This window comes from Ctenopharyngodon idella, chromosome 7, assembly GCF_019924925.1.
Source record: "Ctenopharyngodon idella isolate HZGC_01 chromosome 7, HZGC01, whole genome shotgun sequence".
In the NCBI taxonomy this organism is placed as follows: Eukaryota; Metazoa; Chordata; class Actinopteri; order Cypriniformes; family Xenocyprididae; genus Ctenopharyngodon; species Ctenopharyngodon idella.
Genome location: NC_067226.1, coordinates 9835513 through 9856076, shown reverse-complemented (window position 1 = coordinate 9856076; position 20564 = coordinate 9835513). Strand labels below are relative to the sequence as shown.

The 20564-nt window shown below is 37.2% G+C and overlaps 1 protein-coding gene across 1 annotated transcript; it reads right to left on the bottom strand.

The window, feature by feature from the left end:
* Window positions 1-1233: 1233 nt before the first annotated feature.
* On the bottom strand, window positions 1234-20305 carry dpep2 (dipeptidase 2). The gene is made up of 11 exons (XM_051899402.1): window positions 20107-20305; window positions 17947-18089; window positions 17613-17739; window positions 9796-9925; window positions 7366-7507; window positions 7115-7184; window positions 6212-6388; window positions 5333-5417; window positions 5158-5233; window positions 4616-4751; window positions 1234-2567 (listed from the first exon to the last, which is right to left on the bottom strand). The coding sequence occupies exons 2-11, from the start codon at window positions 18078-18080 to the stop codon at window positions 2379-2381; spliced, it is 1266 nt and encodes a 421-aa protein (XP_051755362.1). The 5' UTR covers window positions 18081-18089; window positions 20107-20305; the 3' UTR covers window positions 1234-2378.
* Between the last annotated feature and the right edge of the window lie 259 nt (window positions 20306-20564).

Genomic DNA, 20564 nt, shown 5'->3' with positions numbered 1-20564 from the left:
CTGTAAGAATTTTGAAAGAAATCGGCCACTAGTTGGCGCTAACGAGTTTTTACGCCTCAGTAATCACGTGGTGTTTAACAGATCCACACAATATGCATATCATTGGATAGATCTCCTCATTCTGAACAACTTTGCCTCAAGAACCAATGCTGTCAATCAAATCATTCATAAATTATTCGCAAATATGTGAAAAACCTACTTTTGCAAACTAGTCCTAGGTTTTTCACCCGATCGGAACGAAACCAGTGCAGGACAATTCTCTGGACTCTCTAAATCAATAATTATCAAAAAAAAGTTGAACTTTACCCTTTGGGTCACTATATCTGGGTCATTTAGAAAATGGGCGTGGCTAAATATACCCAAAAGCCTATAAAGCCTAAATGAGATCTCAGAACTTCACAAAAATAGGTGAGCACATGCAGCATTGCAATGGTCACAAGCACCAATTTTTGTGTAGATCGGACCATAGGTGGTGCTATATCTGTTAAAAACCTTTAAAAAAAGGTTGTATATAACTGTGGGTGTGGTTGACTTATTTTCACGAGAGTCACGTCCTTAGACTCCTGAATCCTTGCCGAGTCCAACGATACCAAACATGCTAGGTTTCACCTTACGGTTTGTGCCACGTGGTATTTTAGCGCTTAAAAAACTTCCGCGAATATCTTTGAAACCGTTAGTCCGATCGAGATGAAACCACCGTAGGAAACACGAAGCCTAAGTTGATTAACTAAATGTTAAAGCCCAAATGTCAAAATTTTGATAGGAAGGGGGAAAAAAATCCAATCAAAGTCGCTCATGAGTCATTTTTTATGCTCTCCTATATATAAGTGTCTATAACTTCAAACCGAAATGAGATATTTTCACCAAAATTGGCACACATATGTATGGACACACTCTGAGGACACCCCAAAAAAGTAGTGGAGATCAGGCAATAGGTGGTGCTATAACGGTCAAAAAACCTTTAAAAGCCATGTTTTTCCTTACTGAATTGCCTGTATTGGCTGTAAATGGTCTTTTCCATCTATGATATAAGTGCTTACATGCTTGCTAAATAAAATATTATACCTTTTTATGTGCTTAAAGGCCTTAAATGCTTGAACCCCGGTAAATGCTGCTTGCAGCTTTAATTTATAACTGCATTTTTATCACTTGTTCTTAAGAGAGAAGAGTTTTTTTTTTTTCAATGTACTGAATTTTAGTATGCAACTCACACTGAGGAGGAGACATTTTGGATACTGATACAAAGTCTTTATTCTTTTTTAGGGCATGACAATACAGACAATATACATTTGTTATACAAAAAGAAGAAAATATTTTTGACTAACAACATTTATATCTGGAATATAAAGGCAATGATCTGTTACTGGTTGTATAATGTTACATCTGTATAGTTTTCAATGTTGAAGAGAAGAATTAAACACTTCAATGAAACATGAGGTATATAGTATTAAGATACATATATTTTAAAAACTATAAAATATGAAAGTTACAATAAAGTGCACTATGAATTGCAGAATATGCTTCTTGTAGTATACACCTTATTTTTGCCTTGGAAAAAAGACAACCTTTAACTGTACACCTCATGGATTAACAAAAAGAAGCTAGCTAAAAACAGGTGGTATTGCATCAGAAAGGTGACGAGTATCGTTTTTCTTCTATAATAATTTATATTGAACAAAGTATTATCATATTATCGTATCGTATTATAAAGCATTATTTGTCATCTGCAGATATATATAAGTATACACTATGGCTTTCTGGTGCTTCCAAAAGTTTAATCTCCAAGTTTGAACAGTTCAACATGTCAACTTGCTCAGTGGTGTGAGTTTGAAGTGGGATTACTTATTGGTCCAAGTTAAGAGGTAAAAGGAGTGTTTGAGAAATGTTTGGAAACAAATAATAATAATAATAATAATAATAATAATAATAAAACTTATTTAATAAAAAAATAATAATTTATTATATTTACTGCTACAAAAAAGAAACACCAGACAGACAGAATGAAAGAAACAGATGCCTTTTACTGATATGCTATGGCAGTATAAGATGCAGGCAGTATGCTGTTTGTTTGTTACTTAATTTTGTTATCTCATGAGCTGAACATAAATCTCTATTTTTTTATTAATTTACAGAAATGTGATCTGTACACTAGCTATGCATATTAATAAACCATTATAAACTGTCTTCTTCAGAAACTGTTACCAAACATAAATTTCCAAAACTGTCAAAGACCTGAGTGTCAGTTTCAGTCAGCAAATTTACTTCAACTGCTTGTCTTGAGATTTAAATCAAGCGTTGGCAAGGCAATCTCAAAGCAGTGTCGTAAAACATTGGATTTAGATAGTGTCTCTGGATGATTTGTTGTTTTGATGTTAAGACTACAGTAACTGGATCAAAAGTACAATAAACCAGGCAATAGCTCTTACAGGCATCAATGAAGCTTTTCCATTTCGATAGCTACCGTCGGGCCTGGGTGGTTTAGTCAGTATCGCACGACAGCTGTTGTTTGCTTCCAAAAATGGGATTTCAGCTTCGCTGGGTAAAGTATTTCGCATATTATCACGTACCTGAACATATGGAGACAGAGACAGAGAGAGAGAGAGAGAGAGAGAGAGAGAGAGAGAGAGAGAGAGAGAGAGAGAGAGAGAGAGAGATTTAACATATTTCCAAATGTGCTGTGACCACACTGAATGATATACTTTTAATATACTTTTTTTTAATGTAATATTTTTTTTTTTAATATATATATAAAAAAAAACGTGTTTTGAAATTTCTAAATATATTTAAAGATCTACTATCTACAACTAAAAGCAAATTAAAGTCACAAGAAGACAGGGTTTTCTGTAGCTTGTGGAAGTGATATGTAAGGCTAATAGGGAAAACAAGTGAAAAATAATCTTTGCGTTGGTTGCGGTCCAAACTGAGTGCATTTAGATTAAATCTCCTCAGACTGAATGTGCAGAGCCAGTGCACTGACATTTGGAGGAACCTTATCACACCTTATCAAGAAGAGCATGGTAAGGTGTGATATGCATATTTATATGCTAGGTATCTGGTCTCTTTCTGTCATGGTACTCTGGTTTTGCAGCAGTTCACTTATAACTAGGGATAGGAATAGTAAGAGACAGATTTGAGACCTTTTGTTTTAGGTGCTGTTTTTTAGTGGGTGTTGCAATAACTGTAATTTGAAGCGGTCAGCTGAGGGTGGAAGATGAGAAAATATAAAGTTTCTGGTTTATTTTTTGTTTGTTTTTATTTATTTTTATTTTGTACATGGCTGTAATGAGCATAGGTCTTAAAGGGTCATGAAACCCCACAACACATTTTTTTGAGATGTGAACAGATATGCACAGGTTGAATGTCACTGAAAACACTTATAGCACTTGTAAAGTTTAGTAACAAGTGGAAATTGGTTATTTTTGCATTTTTCAGAGCAATTTCGTACTTCCGGTTTGAAAAGCAAAGTCGAAGCTACGTCACAAAATCTGACGTAGATTTGGGCCTCGGAGCGTGTAGATAGGCTTGCGGGGCGAATTTACGTCACCCAGTTCTGAGCGCTTCTCTGCATTTATTCATGAGAAAGAGCTTGTACAGACCATAATTGCGGTACTATGCATGAGGAAGTATCACTTCTGTTGCTTCTGTCTCATTGCCTATTGTTGACTTTCAGAGACAAAGTCAACAATAGGCAATGACCTATAGGTGCTCATTTCCTCAGTGCTACAACACAAAAATGCGTTTCCCCGCGTCGCAGGACTTTAAGTTTACAGTGATCAGATAAATTAATGGGGATCACTGTGTGCAGGACAGAGAGGCAGTAGGAGTTTTAAAAAATAAATAAATAAATAAATAAAAGGAGCTGGGAGGAATTTCCATCTGGCTGTAAAGACCACCATTGTAGTACAAGAAAGGAAGAGACAGAGGAGTAAGATAATCTAAGAATGTGTATAAAAAAAGCTTAGGGAGTTTACTTGGCAGGGCTGTCTTTTGGAGTTATCCAGTGCCAAAAAGAAAGAGTCAAGAAGAGGACACCTTCAAAGAGTTAAAAGCTTTGCTATATTCACAGAAAACCAAAAGGAGATTCACAGGTGCTGAACTGAAAGGAAGGAGACAAAGGAAGATATTTGGAACAATGTTTGTAACCAAGCAGATCTCGCCCCCCATTGACTACCATAGTATTTTTTTTTCCTACTATGGTAGTCAATGGGGGCGAGATCTGCTTGGTTACAGACATTCTTCCAAATATCTGTTCAGAACGTATATGTAAGTATACAATAATCTTAAAAATAAAGGTCCTTTTATTGAACAACCTTTAACATCCATAGAACCTTCCCATTGCAGAAAAGTTTCTTTATAGTGGTTATTTTAAGAACTTTTCACTGAAAGGTTCTTTAGGGAATTAAAAATGGTTCTATGGCATCACTGCAAAAAAAAAAAAAAAAAAAAAATATTGGAACCATTATTTTTAATCGTGTATCAGTGTTATATTCACTATCGTTTTACTATGCGTGTGCTACAGTATATATTTGTACTACCCCTAAAGAGGCCACGATTTATAGATACTTTTCCTGACCTAACTGAACTGGGAACTGAACACAAGAAATTATTTCCTGACCTTCTCAACCTTTTGGAACACTCTAAGGAAGTTCAGTCTTAGCACTCCTGCCAGCTCTTCCTCACTCCAGTTCCTTGATATCAGCTCCTCAATTAGTGCTGGGTATTTGGAGACATCCTCCAGCCCTTGAGGGAATCTGTAATAACACCGGTACACATAAACACACACAAACAAAAATATAAGGGGCACAAGCCACGTGGGCCATGTGGAATCTGCATGCTTTTCTTTGTGATTCTCAGGGATATGTGTGGAATTCTTCAATGGATTTAAATATTGAAAAATGTGTTAAATGGTGCTGAGAGTACTACAAACTTATTGGTAGCTGAAAACATTATCAAATCAGCCAAACATCTATAAATGGGCACATATGTAAAACGGTATTGTTGTAATATTCTACAGAAAACATTGAAGATTTCTGCCAAAATTAAAGCATGGATTCCATGGAGGCACATTAGGCAAATAAACACAAAAAAGTGTGCATTTTATGCATGAGAGTTCTGTAACGTAAATGTAGATGAGATGTAGACAAGATGTTTACTTGCCCTTGTGCTCCATCAAAGTCTGCTCCAATCCCAATGCTTTCAGCACCAATCAGATCCTTTATATGATCAAAATGATCTAAAAAAAAAAAAAAAAAAAAAAGTTTCTAATGAAAACAAAATAAATAAATAAATGTAAAAAAAAAAAAAAAAAAAAATTGTATGTCTGTTGTCTTACCAGCCACAGTAGACACGTCTGTGGTATCTGAACATGCTACAAAAAGGCTGTAGAAGTTTACCATGATAAGCCCACCATTTGCTTTCTAGAAAGAGATCAAAGTCTGTCCTTTTCAAAATATCATACATGTTATGTAGGTAAAAGTAGACAAAAACTGCTTGTTTACTGCCAAAACTTAAGCGGAATGTGCCACTATTGTCTTTAGTGAGTGAAATCAGCATTTTAGAGCTTTGGCAACTGCCAATTTATTTTTTTTTTGTCTAAAGCCTTATTCGGATGAGACTAGTAGACAGACATTTCACCCAATGTCTGTGATTTCATGTACTGGAACTACAGAAGCATTACAGAAGGTCTTCAGCTGTGCTTGCGTGCATCATGTATGATGTATATTTTAATAACTTTTAATGAATTGAAAAGTAATTTAATGAATTATTTATTGATATAATTTTAATTTATTATAAAAACACTATAAATAAACTTCACACAAGTTTATAGAAGTGGCAGTTTATAATAAACTCACATAAGTGAGCACAGAAATCTAGACAATTATCTTAGCTGACACCTGATATTGAAATGAGAAGTCTTAGCAGTTTCCACGATTTGACTCTATTTATTAATTTTGTTCATTTTTAATTTTTCCGTTGGAATATATTTAAATAAAATGAAAGCATGTGGAAGATTGGTGCACAAACAGCTTCTCAGGTAGGTCAAAAAACACATGAGGAGAAACACTAGGATAGTACAATATCAGCAATCACATACATTTGAACACACACACAGCAGTTTTGGAGAGTATTAAAGTCACAAAGTACATCTGTGAAACACAAATTAGTCCTGACCAAATAGGGCTTAATGTAGCAAACCAAAAATCAGTCTCACCAGACGCTGCAGCAGGTCGTCAGGTACGTTGCGAGTATTGTTACAGATAGCATAGGCTGAGGAGTGGCTGAAAATAATTGGAGCGGTAGAATGATTCAGCACTGCTCTGGCTGTCTCCCAGGAACTATGAGACAGATCAATCAGCATTCCCAACCTGTTCATCTCTTTCACCACTTCCTGGGGTGAGCAGGTGGAGATAGACATTTGGAAATGATTAAATTCATTAAGTACTAATACAAAGCAGTTAGTTCTGATCCATTCTGTTTAATTCAAGTTAGGGTAAATTTGTATGATTTGTATGATGTAAATCAAACTTAATCGGTGCCAAAGTGAATTTCACTGCAAAATATGTACTGATAATTGTTACACTTCAAAAACAAGTATATGCATCATAATTATGAAAACAGCTTTTTTTCATTAAGTAGATTCAGATTTTGAAGAGTGTGCTGAAGTTTCTCATGTACTTGATTCATATCACATAATAGGTTAACTGTCCACAACAGCGTAATGATGTTTAGATGGACATCTTTCATATCTCATACAGTAGGTAGCAAAAAATTTAGCAATTTTAGCACACATATGCTCAGAAAACTACAAAAACATTTTTTAAGAACAATGAACTACTGTACAAACAGGATATAAAAATCATCATGAATATTTCCTCCATGATCGAAGGCATTTTTTTTAGCCTGTCTTTGGGTTCAAAAAGAGGACAAAAGAAAGGGATTTCCAAATATAGAAGTCGAAAGAGGCCTTTAATACAGGGTCAAATTCCCCACTAAATACAACTGTAACTTTGGTTCAGCTATCTCAGGTTAAACATCTTATAATATTAACTTAATCCACATCGGTTTCATTTTATATTGATTTATTGACTCATATCCATCAAGAAGAAAACCTTACCCTGCCAAATTCTGTCAAGCTGTTGTTCTTCCGCTGGTAAAATGAGTAAAAACTAGATGAGCTCTCAGCCCTACAAGTGACATAACAGAAGAAAGTTTAATAATTGAACTATATGAAATATATGTCTGTAAGTATGCAGTATGTGTTGTATTTGTGCTCCTCTCTCAATTCACTATTAAAAAACATGTTTTTATGACTGTACACATTATTATCAGCATGTGTTGTACTATACATGTATGGTGAGTATTTACCATGGCGTGTTGCAGGTGTGTGTGAGGGCCATGGATCTTACTCCAAGCTGGTAGAACATGCGTAGTGCTGGTAAACTGCTGTCGATGGAGTGGCCTCCCTCCACACTGATGAGACATGCGATTTTTGTACTATTCCTCATTCCTTAAACACACATTCACCCACAAAAATATTTATCAACAATTGAAAGACACAAATATATAAAACCATGTGCGATCCTTTTATTTTTATCTCCTCTCCACATCAATAATAATCTATTTGCTTTTATATTTCCCTGTAAAATGAGGTGAACAGATCATGTGCTGCGATCATGGCCAAATACAGCTGTAGTTGTTGCTAAACCAGGCACTTGTCATTTAGCTAAAGTCAGCTGACACTGTTCAGTCTTCAAACAGCTACGTATGTCCACTATCATGTTGTCATGGTCTTAGGTCTTACTACATTATATTAAACAACATCTATTAATCTCTATGGCTTGTTAATATAGTACTAGTTTTGGTTTGTGTGGCCCAGGTATTCCCTACGTTGTAGAGTACAAATGTCCCCACAAGGATAGTAAAACCTGAAATTATTGACATTGTGGGGACAAAATTCCGGTCTCCATGAGAAAAACAGTTTATAAATCATACTAAATTGTTATTATTATCGAAAAAGTAAAAAAGCTAAATGTTTTCTGTAAGGGTAGGGGATAGAATGTAAAGTTTGTAGAGTATAAAATTATTATGTCTATGGATAAAATAAGTCCGCATAAAAAAACAAAAAAAAAACAAAACTTGAATTGTGTCTTGAATTGATGCTTGTTTGAAAGGTGATCCTTAAAGTCCATTGTTGTCACTGTATATTTTGACTATGTCAGACATTAAGAATGAGTTACTTCTTACTCCTCAATTTAACCGCATTTTGTATTTAAACATTAAGAATATCAATTTTCTGAAACTATGTCACTCAAGAGTACTACACTTATTTCACACAGAACACTACTGTTCAAAAGTAAAGATTTAGAGTAATGCCAGCTGAAAATTCAGCTTTGCCATCAAAGGAATAAATTCCATTTTAAAATATATTTAAATAGATTATTTGTTTGTTTATTTTTATTGCCATATCAGCATCTATGGCTATTTTCATGGCTATTTAAATGTTACATTTAAATCTACTGTTTTACTGGATTTGATCAAATCAATGCAGCCTTTGTGAGCATAAGAGACTTCTTTCAAACAATTATTTTAATATCTTACTGACCCCAAACTTTTGAACAGTAGTGTATATGAAATGCAGTCTGGATGTTTTACAGCATTACATATAGCCTGTATTGGTCCAATCTTGTTCAGTGAAGATATCCTTAGACAGGTAGATGGTGAGATTGCATTGTCTCTTCTCATTTCACTTACACTGCAAGTGTGGACAAGATTGTTAATTGGAATTCGCTGGAGATAATTTACAACATCCTCGCCTGGAGAGGCTATTCATGTGCAAACCAAAGAAACCTGAAGGCATAGTTCACCCAAAAATGAAAATTGTCTATAATTCTATAATTTACTCACCCTGATGTCTTCCAAACATGTATGACTTCTTTCTTCTGTGAAACACAAATTCTCTAAAGAATGTTGGTTACCCGACAGTGGTAACACTTTATAATAAGGTCTCATCTGTTAACATTAGTTAAATGTATTAACTAACATGAACTAACAATGTGCAATACATTTGTTGTGATATTCATCTTTGTTAATGTTAATAAAAATCCAGTTGTTCATAGTTTGTTCATGTTAGTTCACAGTGCATTAACTAATGTTAACAAATACAACATCTGAGTTTAATAATGTATTAGTAAATGTTGAGAAATAATCATTAACTAAGATTAATAAATGCTGTAGAAGTGTTGTTAATTCTTAGTTCATGTTAGCTAAAGTAGTTAACTAATGTTAACTAATGAAACCTTATTGTAAAGTGTTACTCAGACAGTTTTGGTTACCATTGAAATCCATTGCATGGGAGAAAAAAAAAAAAAATTCTCAAATGACTGTTTTTACAAGAGGGTGAATAATTGACAGAATTTTCATTTTTCTGAGTGAACCATCCCTTTAAGCAACAAACTGCAAGAAGATGCATGACATAACATTATGGGGAAGCCTGTGTTCAATTGGCAGGAACCACAGATGCTTTTTACTTTTTTTTATTGATGAATAGATGAATAGAGAAGACATGTCTGGACTAGAAGCAATATCAGTCATGGGAAAACTGTGTCAAATAGTTTTCTACCGACTGTAGATCTCCCTCAAAATCACAAAAAAAAAAAAAAAGAAAAAGAAAAAGAAAAAGTTTTTTGTCTGTTTCTTAATTTAGATGATATACCAATTTTATAAACATTAATATTACAGCATGAGTATTTCTAACAGAATATTACTAGTCAGGTGGAGGTTAAGGGGCTACAGTACCTTCAGCTGTGGTGACCAGTTCCAGGTATGAGGTTTCAGTACATACACGACGAATTACATCAATCTGTTCCAATGTCAGTCTGACAGCATCCTTGTCCTGAGCCGTGCACAACACGTACGCTGCAAAAACCTGACAAATATCAAGGGCTTATTTCTCTCCAGTCTGGCACAAACTGACAAAAAAAAAAAAAAAAAAAGAGCAATCTGGATGCTCACTTGTGAGCCCAAACTGTTCAAGGAATTATTTTAAGGAAGAGTAGTAAAACACTTTTTTGAGCAATTGGCAGCTTCAGTGAAAACAATGACATATTAAAGAAATTATACAGTGTATATCTAAAAATCCCTGTTAAAAACAGCTGTTTTTTGTGATGTAAAAAAAAATCTAAGAATGATAATTAATTTCAGAACTTTTGCACCATTAATGTAAAAATTACAACATATGGGGACAGCTTTACTAAACAGGGCAAATTAGCGTGAGAGCGCAATTCCATAAATGCGCCGATGGGAGTGGCGAGTTTTGCGCGTGATCTGCTGAAGTGCAAATTAAAGAACACAGACACAGTGTCATTTACATAATGACCAACACAATCTACCAAGAGCAGTGCAAATTAGCGTTGAGTCGTAAATAAGCAGAGCTGATGCTCATCAAGTGCGGGGCAACACAGGCGCAACTTGTTACATGTAATGTATGGATAATGTCTTCCTCTGGCATTCCAAAGAAATTAACACGAGTGGAAAATATTTTCTCCCTTCTACCACGCACTCTCGGTTCTCTGCGATGTCTCCTCCTAGCAGAAACAATTGCAGACATGTCGCAAAATGGGTTAAGACATGCTTTTTTTGGGCGATAAATAATGGCTTAAATACCAGCGCTAATTTTGCACTGCGTGTCTTTAGTAAACCACGACAGTAGTTTAACGCCAAACAAGGGTTTGCGATGGCGCAAGCTGTTAGTAAATCTGGCCCATGGAATTCCAATGATAACCAAAGTGACACATTTCTAAGAAAAAAAACACACAAAAAAACACTTGCCCCCGGTTTTACAGGCAAGGCTTAAGCCTAGTCCCAGACTAAAATGCATGTGTGAGTTGTTTCAACTGAAAGCAACTTTAGGTTACTTACGTAACCCTGGTTCTCTGATAACATGAGTGAGGTATTTTACTATGGGAAATGCCTCAGGGCGTGACCAATCCTGGAAGCACCAATTACCACCACGTCTGTCAGTTAACAGACCAATCACAACAGTGATGCAGGAGTCCTGCCTCCCTAAATATATACCACTGATGGTGGTCCCTACTTCATTCTCAGCATATCTCTTCTCCGTGCATTGCAAGTAGGGAAGTGTGGTGAGATACCTCGCTCATGTTATCAGAGAACTGAGGTTAGGTAAGTAACCTAAATTTCTCTTTTAAACATTCACTCGGTATCTCGATATCTTAGGACGGAATAAGCCAGTGATGGCTCAGTGACATCCAGTCTATAAAATCGGACAAATGTGTGAGGCGATGCCCAACTTGCTGCTGCACAAATGTCCTGAACTGAAACGCCCTTAAATAGTGCCCTTGAGGTGGCCATACCTCTGGTAGAATGAGCCCTCAGCCCTTCTGTGGGACAGAGAACCATGCTATTATAACCTACTGTAATAGCTTCCACTACCCAGCGGGACAGGCGCTGATGTGAATGAATGAATGAATGGTATATTTATATAGCGCATTTTCTATGTACAACTGTACACCCAAAGCGCTTTACAATCATATCAGGGGGGTCTCTCCTCATCCACCACCAGTGTGCAGCAACCACTTGGATGATGTGACGGCAGCCACAGTACAACGGCGCCAGTGAAAGTGTGAAGTTCACTAACCCCTTTCGCGGACAAAAGAGCCAATAATAAAGCAGCCTTTAGCAAAAGGAGCTTTAATTCCATACTCTCTATAGCCTCAAAAGGGGACTGAGATAGTGCATTAAGGACCACAGACAGATCCCACGGCAGAATCCGAGGCTTTGAAACCCTGTGCAAACCCCAAAGAGCCACTTTGTCCAGGTCTAGGTGAAAAATCTCCCCACACGCTTGAGAGAGGAGGTCCCTTTGCAACGGAAGTGGCCAGGGCTGGTCGCACAGGAGTTGAATTATGAATTCTCTCTGTCAGCCACAACTTCTCTGGCCAGTTTGGGGCGATTAGTATGACTGAGTGACCGCATTCCCTTACTCTTTTTAGTGTTGGTACGATCAGACTCAGTGGAGGATTCGCATACAGTAGTGTGTTTGGCCACAGGTGCGCCAGAGCATCCACACCCATAGGTGCACCATCTCTCGCCAGAGAGTAGAGGTCAATGAGTGTTTTTGTGCGAGGCAAAGAGATCTACGGCAGCTCGGCCAAACCTCTCCCACAACTGGCTCACTACCTAAGGGTGGAGAGTCCATTCTCCATACAGAGGATTTCCTCTGGACAGGAGATCCGCCCCCACAATTATTATTCCCGGGACATGCATTGCCCGTAGTGAATGAAAATGCTCCACGCCCCACAAAAATAGTTTCCGTGCCAGACTGTGAAGCTGAGGGAAGCATGTGCCTCCGTGGCGATTTATGTATGCCACCGCCATGGTGTTGTCTGACCAATGATGGAGAGTGCACATGCAGAGTGACGTCACTATCATTTTGCGGTTGAGGTGGCGTTTTGGACACAAGCACTGCGCCGTTGTCCAGTGCTGGAACTCCCTCATTCACAACAGTTCCAGTAGAATGACAGAAACTGTCAAGAACATCAGCCCCAGAAGACGTAAACAAAGTCTGAATGGAACTCTGTTTCCTTTTTGAAAAAGGGATAAACAGTCCCCGAACTGGTCTGTTGCACTCCTCCGACAGAAATGCTTGATACAGGTCTGAGTTCAGTCTGAGACCCAGGTAAATTATCTCTTGTGTGGGCACCAAGCAGCTTTTTGTCTTGTTTATCTTGAAGCCTAAGCTCTCCAAATGAGACACAAGCATTTTTGTCTCTCTCTCTGCCTGCTGCCATGATGCAGCACACAGTAATAGATCATCCAAATATGCTGATACTCTTAGACCCATTGTTCTCAATGGTGTCAGAGCTGCTTCCACACATTTGCTGAACACCCTTGGGGCTAGTGACAACCCGAATGGAAACTGTCAAAAACTCGTAGGCTGTGTCCCCCAAACCTGGGGAATTTTTTGTGTGCTGGGTAGATGCTTATGTGAAAATATGCCAGTCTTTGGAACGAATACATTGTGATAACGTCTTTAAAGTCAACATTTTGAATTTGTATTTTCTGAGGTGTTTGTTGAGGTTCCGTAAATCCAGAACGGATGAGCTCAGCCTGATATGCTGTGAGCAGTGAGGTAGCATTTAAAGGTCCCATGTCATGCTGCTTTTTGGATGCTTTTATATAGGCCTAAGTGGTCCCTAGTACTGTATCTGAAGTCTCTTTCCCGAAATTCAGCCTTGGTGCAGAATTTCAGCCACTACGAGCCAGTCCCACAATGAGCTTTCCTTAGGACGTGCCATTTCTGTGTCTGTAGCTTTAAATGCTAATGAGGAGGAGAGAGGCGGGGCAAGGTGGAGGGTGGGTGTGTGGCCTTAACCAGCTTGCGGCCACGGTACCATGCGCTAATGTTGACAGTGGATGTATCACAATGGCTCATAGACACGCAGTCGTTCAATCTTTTCAGTTTGACCCAGAATCTGATCCGGATGGAGAAGTACCGGATGAAGAAGTTGCAACTCAGCGGCTACAGCAGGACGTCTCAGAATGGTTAGTTTAAAATATTGTGTCTGGATACGGTACTTTAGTTGGTTTGTTTATGTATGCTGTTACAGTTATTATCATGTAGCTAATGCTAGCCTACGTTGTTGGCTTTTCATGTTGCTCTGATTTGCTATCATATTATATTATATATATAAATAAATTATCAGCTATAGACACTAACCAGCGCCACTATATTAGTCAGACCTCTGCCATTATTACATCTACCTTTTTGGTTTCTTCATAGGCTCAGATGAAGGAACTAAAAAAAAATACTTCGGTGTTCATTTGTACATCCAAACACTGAGCAACTGCAATGCTTCGCTCGTTTGCAAGCCATGATGTCTCTCGAGAAAAAAAAAAAATAGCTTATTTTCTCATGGGCAGGCAAAGCAGAGAAAGGGGAGGTAACCTTTCCCCGTATGACGACATATAGGGAAGATTCCAGATTGGGCCATCTGAGCTTTCATCTTCTCAAAGGCGAAGCAGGATACCCAGGGCTCGGTTTACACCTATCGCCTTTTCTAGCCACTGGGGGACCATAGGCAGGCTAGGGGAACTCATATTAATTTTAAAAAACCTCATAAAGTGAAATTTTCATGCCATGGGACCTTTAAAGCTCTGACAGCCTCTTCTCATCATATAAATTCCTCTCTGTTCCCTGGCCTTCCTGGTGTGATGAACAGTCAATAGAGAGTTTAGCAGCTGCTTTCCTACACATTTCAATAAGATCTAAGTCTCCCTGTATGGGGAAGGGAGTCTCACCTGTCTCACTGCTAGGCCTGGAGGAGAGATTAGGAGGGAGAATTGCATCCTCTTCATCTTCCTCTAAATCTTCTTCCAAGAGACGAGCAATCATCTCATCATCTTCCTCCTCCTCTTTATCCCCCGCCAAGGGGTCTGATTCAAAGAGAGGGAGAAGTTCGGGAGAGATTCCGTCCTTTAACTCTCCCCATCTACATTTGATTTGCTGAGCAGCCTTGTCTTTTTCCGTGGGTGGCACGGAAAAACTTAGATCCTCCTTATTCACGGCCGGGACTCGCATTCTGCACTCTAATACCCTTAACGGGAAAAGAGACCAGTGTGGGCAGCACGAGCACGGCCTGTGCGTGTCTAACTCCCAGACACACAATGCATAGAGGATGAGAGTCTTTGGACGAAATCATAGACCCGCAAGTGCACAGGTGAGAGGGATCTTTATCTTTAGCTGCGCAGCTAGGTGGGTTCACAGTCGCCATAACAGAGATGTGAACACAGAGATATTAATCTGTCACACCACTCAAGGAAAAATGAGCTGTAACAGCTCGAGATATGAAAAATGAGAACTCGCCTCGACGCACTAGTTCCCACCAGAAAAGACAGCAGAAGAAAAATATTCACTTTGACAGTGAATATACCCTCGGAAGAATAAAGGAATAAACAGCCACATTCGGAGACGTACCAAAAAAAAACAAAAAAAACAGCTCATTAATTGAAATGTTTAGTGGCCACTCCCTGCGAGGATCTGCTAGGATAGCTTCCCAAAAGGATCTTCACGGGGAAGAGAACGAGAATGAAGTAGGGACCACCGGCAGCGGTATACAGGTGCTGGTCATATAATTAGAATATCATCAAAAAGTTCATTTTTTTATTATAAATTATTTTTAAAAATGAAACTTTCATATATTCTAGATTCCCCACATGTAAAGTAAAACATTTCAAAAGTTTTTTTTTAAAATTTTGATGATTAGAGCGTACAGCTCATGAAAGTCCAAAATCCAGTATTTCAAAATATTAGAATATTTCCTAAGATCAATCAAAAAACGGATTTGCAAAACAGAAAAGTTCAAGTTCTTTAAAGTATGTTCTTTTGTGCACTCAATACTTGATCGGCACGACATATTACAGCAAATGACTTGCTCCTAGCACAAATTACTGCATCAGTGAAGTGTGGCATGGAAGTGATCAGCCTGTGGCACTGCTGAGGCACTATTGAGCCTTCAGATCATCTGTATATTGTTGGATCGACTGGTTCTCATCTTTCTCTTGAAAATATCCCATAGATTCAGGTCAGGCATATTGGCTGGCCAATAAAGCACAGTAATATCATGGTCAGCAAACCACTTGGAAGTGGTTTTTGCACTGTGGGCAGATGCTAAAGTCCTGCTGGAAAAGGAAATCAGTATCTCCATAAAGCTTGTCAGCAGATAGAAGCATAAAGTGCTCCAAAATCTCCTGGAAGATGGCTGCATTGACTTTGCACTTGATAAAACATAATGGACCAACACCAGCAGACGTCACGGCCCCCCCAAATCATTACTGACTTCAGAAACTTCACACTAGACTTCAAGCAGCTTGGATTCTGTGCCTCTCCAGTCTTCCTTCAGACTCTGGGACCATGATTTCAACATGAAATGCAAAATTTACTTTTATCTGAAAAGAGGATTTTCGACCACTGTTCACTGTCCAGTTCTTTTTCTCCTTAGCCCAGGTAAGATGCTTCTGACGTTGTCTCTGGTTCAGAAGTGGCTTGGTAGTCCTTTTCCTGAAGATGTCTGAGTTTGGTGACTCTTGATGCGCTGACTCCGGCTTCATTCTACTCATTGTGAAGCTCTCCCAAGTGTTTGAATCGGCTTTACTTGACAGTATTCTCAAGCTTGCGGTCATCCCTGTTGCTTGTGCACCTTTGCCTACCCAATTTCTTCCTTCCAGTCAACTTTGCATTTAATATGCTTTGATACATCACTCTGTAAACAGCCACCCCATTCAGTAATGACCTTCTGTGACTTACTCTCTTTGTGGAGGGTGTCAATGATTGTCTCCTGGACCATTGCCAAGTCAGCAGTCTTCCCCATTAGTGTGGTTTCAAAGAACAAGAGATACCCGGAATTTATACTTTAGGGATGGTCATTTAATGAAACTCAAATGTAAATATTCTAATATTTTGAGATACTGGATTTTGGACTTTCAGTAGCTGTACGCTCTAATCAACAAATTAAAAAAAAAAAAAAAACTTTTGAAATGTTTTACTTTACATGTAGGGAATCTAGAATATATGAAAGTTTCATTTTTTAAAATAATTTACAATAAAAAAAAATGAACTTTTTCACGATATTCTAATTATATGACCAGCACCTGTATATTTAGGGAGGCGGGACTCCTGCGTCACTGTCATGATTGGTGTAATTGGTGCTTCCACCCCGAGCCATTTCCCACAGTGAGATACCGTGCAAATGTTTGAAAGAGAACTTGCACTGACATATCTTAAAAAATGACAGTGCCAGTTTTTTGGCTCAAGATGCACACCAATAATGTTTTTTTATAAGGTACATTTATAAAAGCTACTTAAATGTCCTAATTGAACTAAGGTCTAATCCTGGCTTAATCTAAGCCTTATCTATGAAACCAAGCCTTGGAATAATTAACTGCATAAGTGTGCACACCCCTGAACAACTTAGTTGAAGCACCCTTTGATTTTATTACAGCAATCATTCTGTTAGGATAGGTTGTCTATCAGCTTGGCTCATCTTGACTTTGGAATATTTTTGTACTCTTTGCAAAAACGTTCCAGATCTGTTAAATTGTGAGGGCATATCTCAAAACCACTCAGAATGCAGATAGAACCTTATAATTCCAAGGTGGCGATTAATCTTTCTTTTCTGAAGCCATTCTTTTGTTCATTTAGATGTGTGTTTTAGAGGAGAGCGGAGTTCTGTTAACTGTTAAAAACAGGCCACAGGTTAAAATTTACAATTCCGAATAGGGGGAATAAATTCTAGGTGTAAGGAGTTGCTCAATAACGAATTATTTAGTATACAGTTTGGGTGAAACTCTACAAACCTAATAATTAAATATTTATATATTAATGATATATTTAATATATTAAATGAAACTGTACAATTCAGAAGCTGTGTGTGAATTTGGGGAGTTTGGGGCAGAACAACTTTGTGCATCAAGCCCAGCACTTGATCTGTCTGTGTCTTTAACAAGTCAGTACACACAAATGTAGGTTTGTGACTTTAAATTTACAAATTACAGGATATTTAAAGATATAAATTCAAGTCAAAATCAGAAATTACCTGCCCTCCAACATGACCAGCTTTGAGGCGACTGATATCTGTAACCGCATGAGCAATGTTATGCAGACTGAACCTGGACAATCTGTTGTTATAAAACATTCTCAGACGTAGTGCAAGGTCATTGTGTCTAAGTAAAGAGAAAGAAAAGCAGTATGAAATCAAAAGACATCACTGCACCATTTTTATAGCAGGTGGTGTATTTGTTTGATAACTACAGTACAACCCGATTAAGTAATTTGCCATTCAGTATTCTCAGTTGTATATCATAAACCAGTTATGTTTAAAGTACAGATTAAAAATACATGTGAGTGATAAAGTGATAAGTGAGTCCTACCCATCAATTAGTGGATATTTTTTCATTATATCCAGTGCTCTACTGGTTTCGGATATTACTCCATGAAGTGAGAGAAGGGTGCATATGAACCACGGTATCCGTGTGCCACTGCCTGCTTCTTTATATATGAACATCCTTCGATGCTGATAATAAAAAGTCATAAAGGATTTGCTCTATTAAAATTAAGTCATAATTTGCAAGCAACTGACACGCACAGTAACACGAGGCAAAACTGTTCAAAAGAGCATGTATTTATATATTACTACTTGCATCAAATTCCACTATGAACTATAAAATGTAGTTAAGGTAAAATGCAAGAAAGAAATAGCTGAAGGAGAGACCTGGGCAAGTTGTCACATGGGGAGGTTGTCACAAGTGCTGTATTTCAGCTCTATTTAAATATCCAATTTTTAAGCTTGTTTTCTACAATTCACTGATTAAAATGTCTGTTGTCCAGAACAATGATTTGTGCTTTTCAAGTTTTACTAGCAGGGTTATTCTACAGAAACGTCCACTTTTCTGTCCCTAGCCTAGCCCCAGACATATTACCATGAAAAACACTTTAGGATTACAATTGTTTTATATTTTAAAATGAAACAATATGTTACTTGAACAATTACACCTTCTTGAGCCATCAATGTGGCAATATTTGTTTTTTAATTAATTATAAGAATTCCAAGCGCCACAGAAGTGCTTGTCCTCACAGTCATGTACAGAGGGAAAGTGCTTTATTTTGAGGTCAGAAACAGGTTTTTCTACCATTTAAAATACAATAATGTATACATAACTATCAAATATATGATGTAAATGACATAAACAAAATGTGGAATAAATATTATAAAATATATAATGAATGTAGTAGTCCCCTGGAGTTGTGTCACTGGTGTTACCATTTAACAAAAATTTCTTATTTTGAAATAAAAATCACAATGATGACATCACTTGACTTCCCTTTTCCTATTTCTTGAAGATCTATGAAGAAAAACCCATGGAAAGTCCACTGTCTCTTTTCAGTTGTCAGAAATTTTAATCAGAAAATCATAATTTCATATGAATTTTTAAAATGTTGTTTATGATCTTTTACGAACTGCTTTCACTAAGTGTCAATGATAAGTCTTTGATTGTATACCAAATGTAACAATTTAGTCCCATCTACTTAATTATCGTTGAAGAATAAGGATCTTTGGTCTTATGTATGCATCACTGGTGATTCATTGTCACTGGTGTTACTATTTTTTGTCTGTCACATTAAATAAAATGTGTCATATGTGACATGATCATAATTTTACATCCATTGAATTCTGCTACACTTAAGAATTAAGATTTAAAGGATAGCATCATTACTTGTTTATAACTGTTTTTCAAATATTTTTATTGTTATAGCAAATGGTTGCGCAAATGAACTAACATCTTCAATCACACTTTTAACAAACCTGATTAAAATAAATAACACATAATCTCCTTATCTTTTGCATTATCATTATTTTTCTGTAATTCTGACTGCATGTGCTGAAATAATTGAGAAATAACATTTCATAAAAACCTTTAAAATTGCCAGAGAACTAAGGTAACACCTGTGACAAAAAAAAAAAAAAAAAAAAAAAGGTACATGCGGTCTTTAAATAAATGCACAACAAAAAAATATTATCATTTGTCATTGTCATTTATGTGTATTCATAAAGTCAAAGCGTAATCTAATAATGTGGTCTAAGTTTAAATGTTAGAGAAAGAAACACATTTTAAGACATCTTGCCATACCAAAAGTGGACGTTTCTGTAGAATGAATGACCCAGCATTAAAATATGTTATGGAACATACAGCTTAAAAAACTAGATAGTAGGCTATTTTATACGCCAAGCCTTAGTTTGCATTCTTCTTAACGTCTCAAAACACTGGCCAATAGCCTAATGTAGTGATAACACGCCTCGCTGTGAGTTACCATGCGTTTAATTTATTATTTTTTTCCTGGATAAAACGGTGAAGATGTTCAACAGTTTACGTATTTTTATAGTAGATTTAACTATCCAGGGAAGAAAAAGCAGTGAACGGTAAAAAGTGTTAGAAGATTTCCCCTACTCCGTTATGTCAAATAGTATCAAACACGCCTGAAATGTCCATCCATAAAATACACAGTACAGTATAAATACTACTATTACTCACCGCGTCAGGAGGCTTGCTTCAAAGTAATCATGGACTTGCAGAGTTGTTTTTCTGTGCGGAACCTAAAACACTTGCACGTGCTGTCCTATGCAGGGTTGCCAGGTTTGCATAACAAAACCCGCCCAATACTAGCTCAATCGCGTTCCGGGGTCCCCGGTAAAAATTCCGTTTCGGAAACGCTTGATGCTGTGGTCTTCGATGAAATGTCGCCCCCTTCCGCGTGTTTCTTAGTAGGCACATAAACACTGTCATAAGTCAAGGGTAACTGGACGCACGTGAAACACACACACACACACACACACACACACACACACACATACATATATATTTTTTCCCGGTTAAATTAACATTACATAAAAAGAGAGACCAAATAAAATTCTATTTTGTATTTTTACTATAATGTTCTATTTATTAAAACCAAGTATAAATTTCATCAATTTAGTGTTTTTACGCATTTT

What these genes read in the sequence shown, in the direction of transcription:
- dpep2 (XM_051899402.1), bottom strand. Translation starts at nt 18,080, where the DNA reads ATGTTCATATATAAAGAAGCAGGCAGTGGCACACGGATACCGTGGTTC. An exon ending in ACTGGTCACCACAGCTGAAG is followed by an intron (nt 7,508 to 9,795) that starts GTACTGTAGCCC and finishes TGTGTGTTTAAG; the next exon opens with GAATGAGGAATAGTACAAAA. An exon ending in GACTTTGATGGAGCACAAGG is followed by an intron (nt 4,752 to 5,157) that starts GCAAGTAAACAT and finishes GTGTTATTACAG; the next exon opens with ATTCCCTCAAGGGCTGGAGG.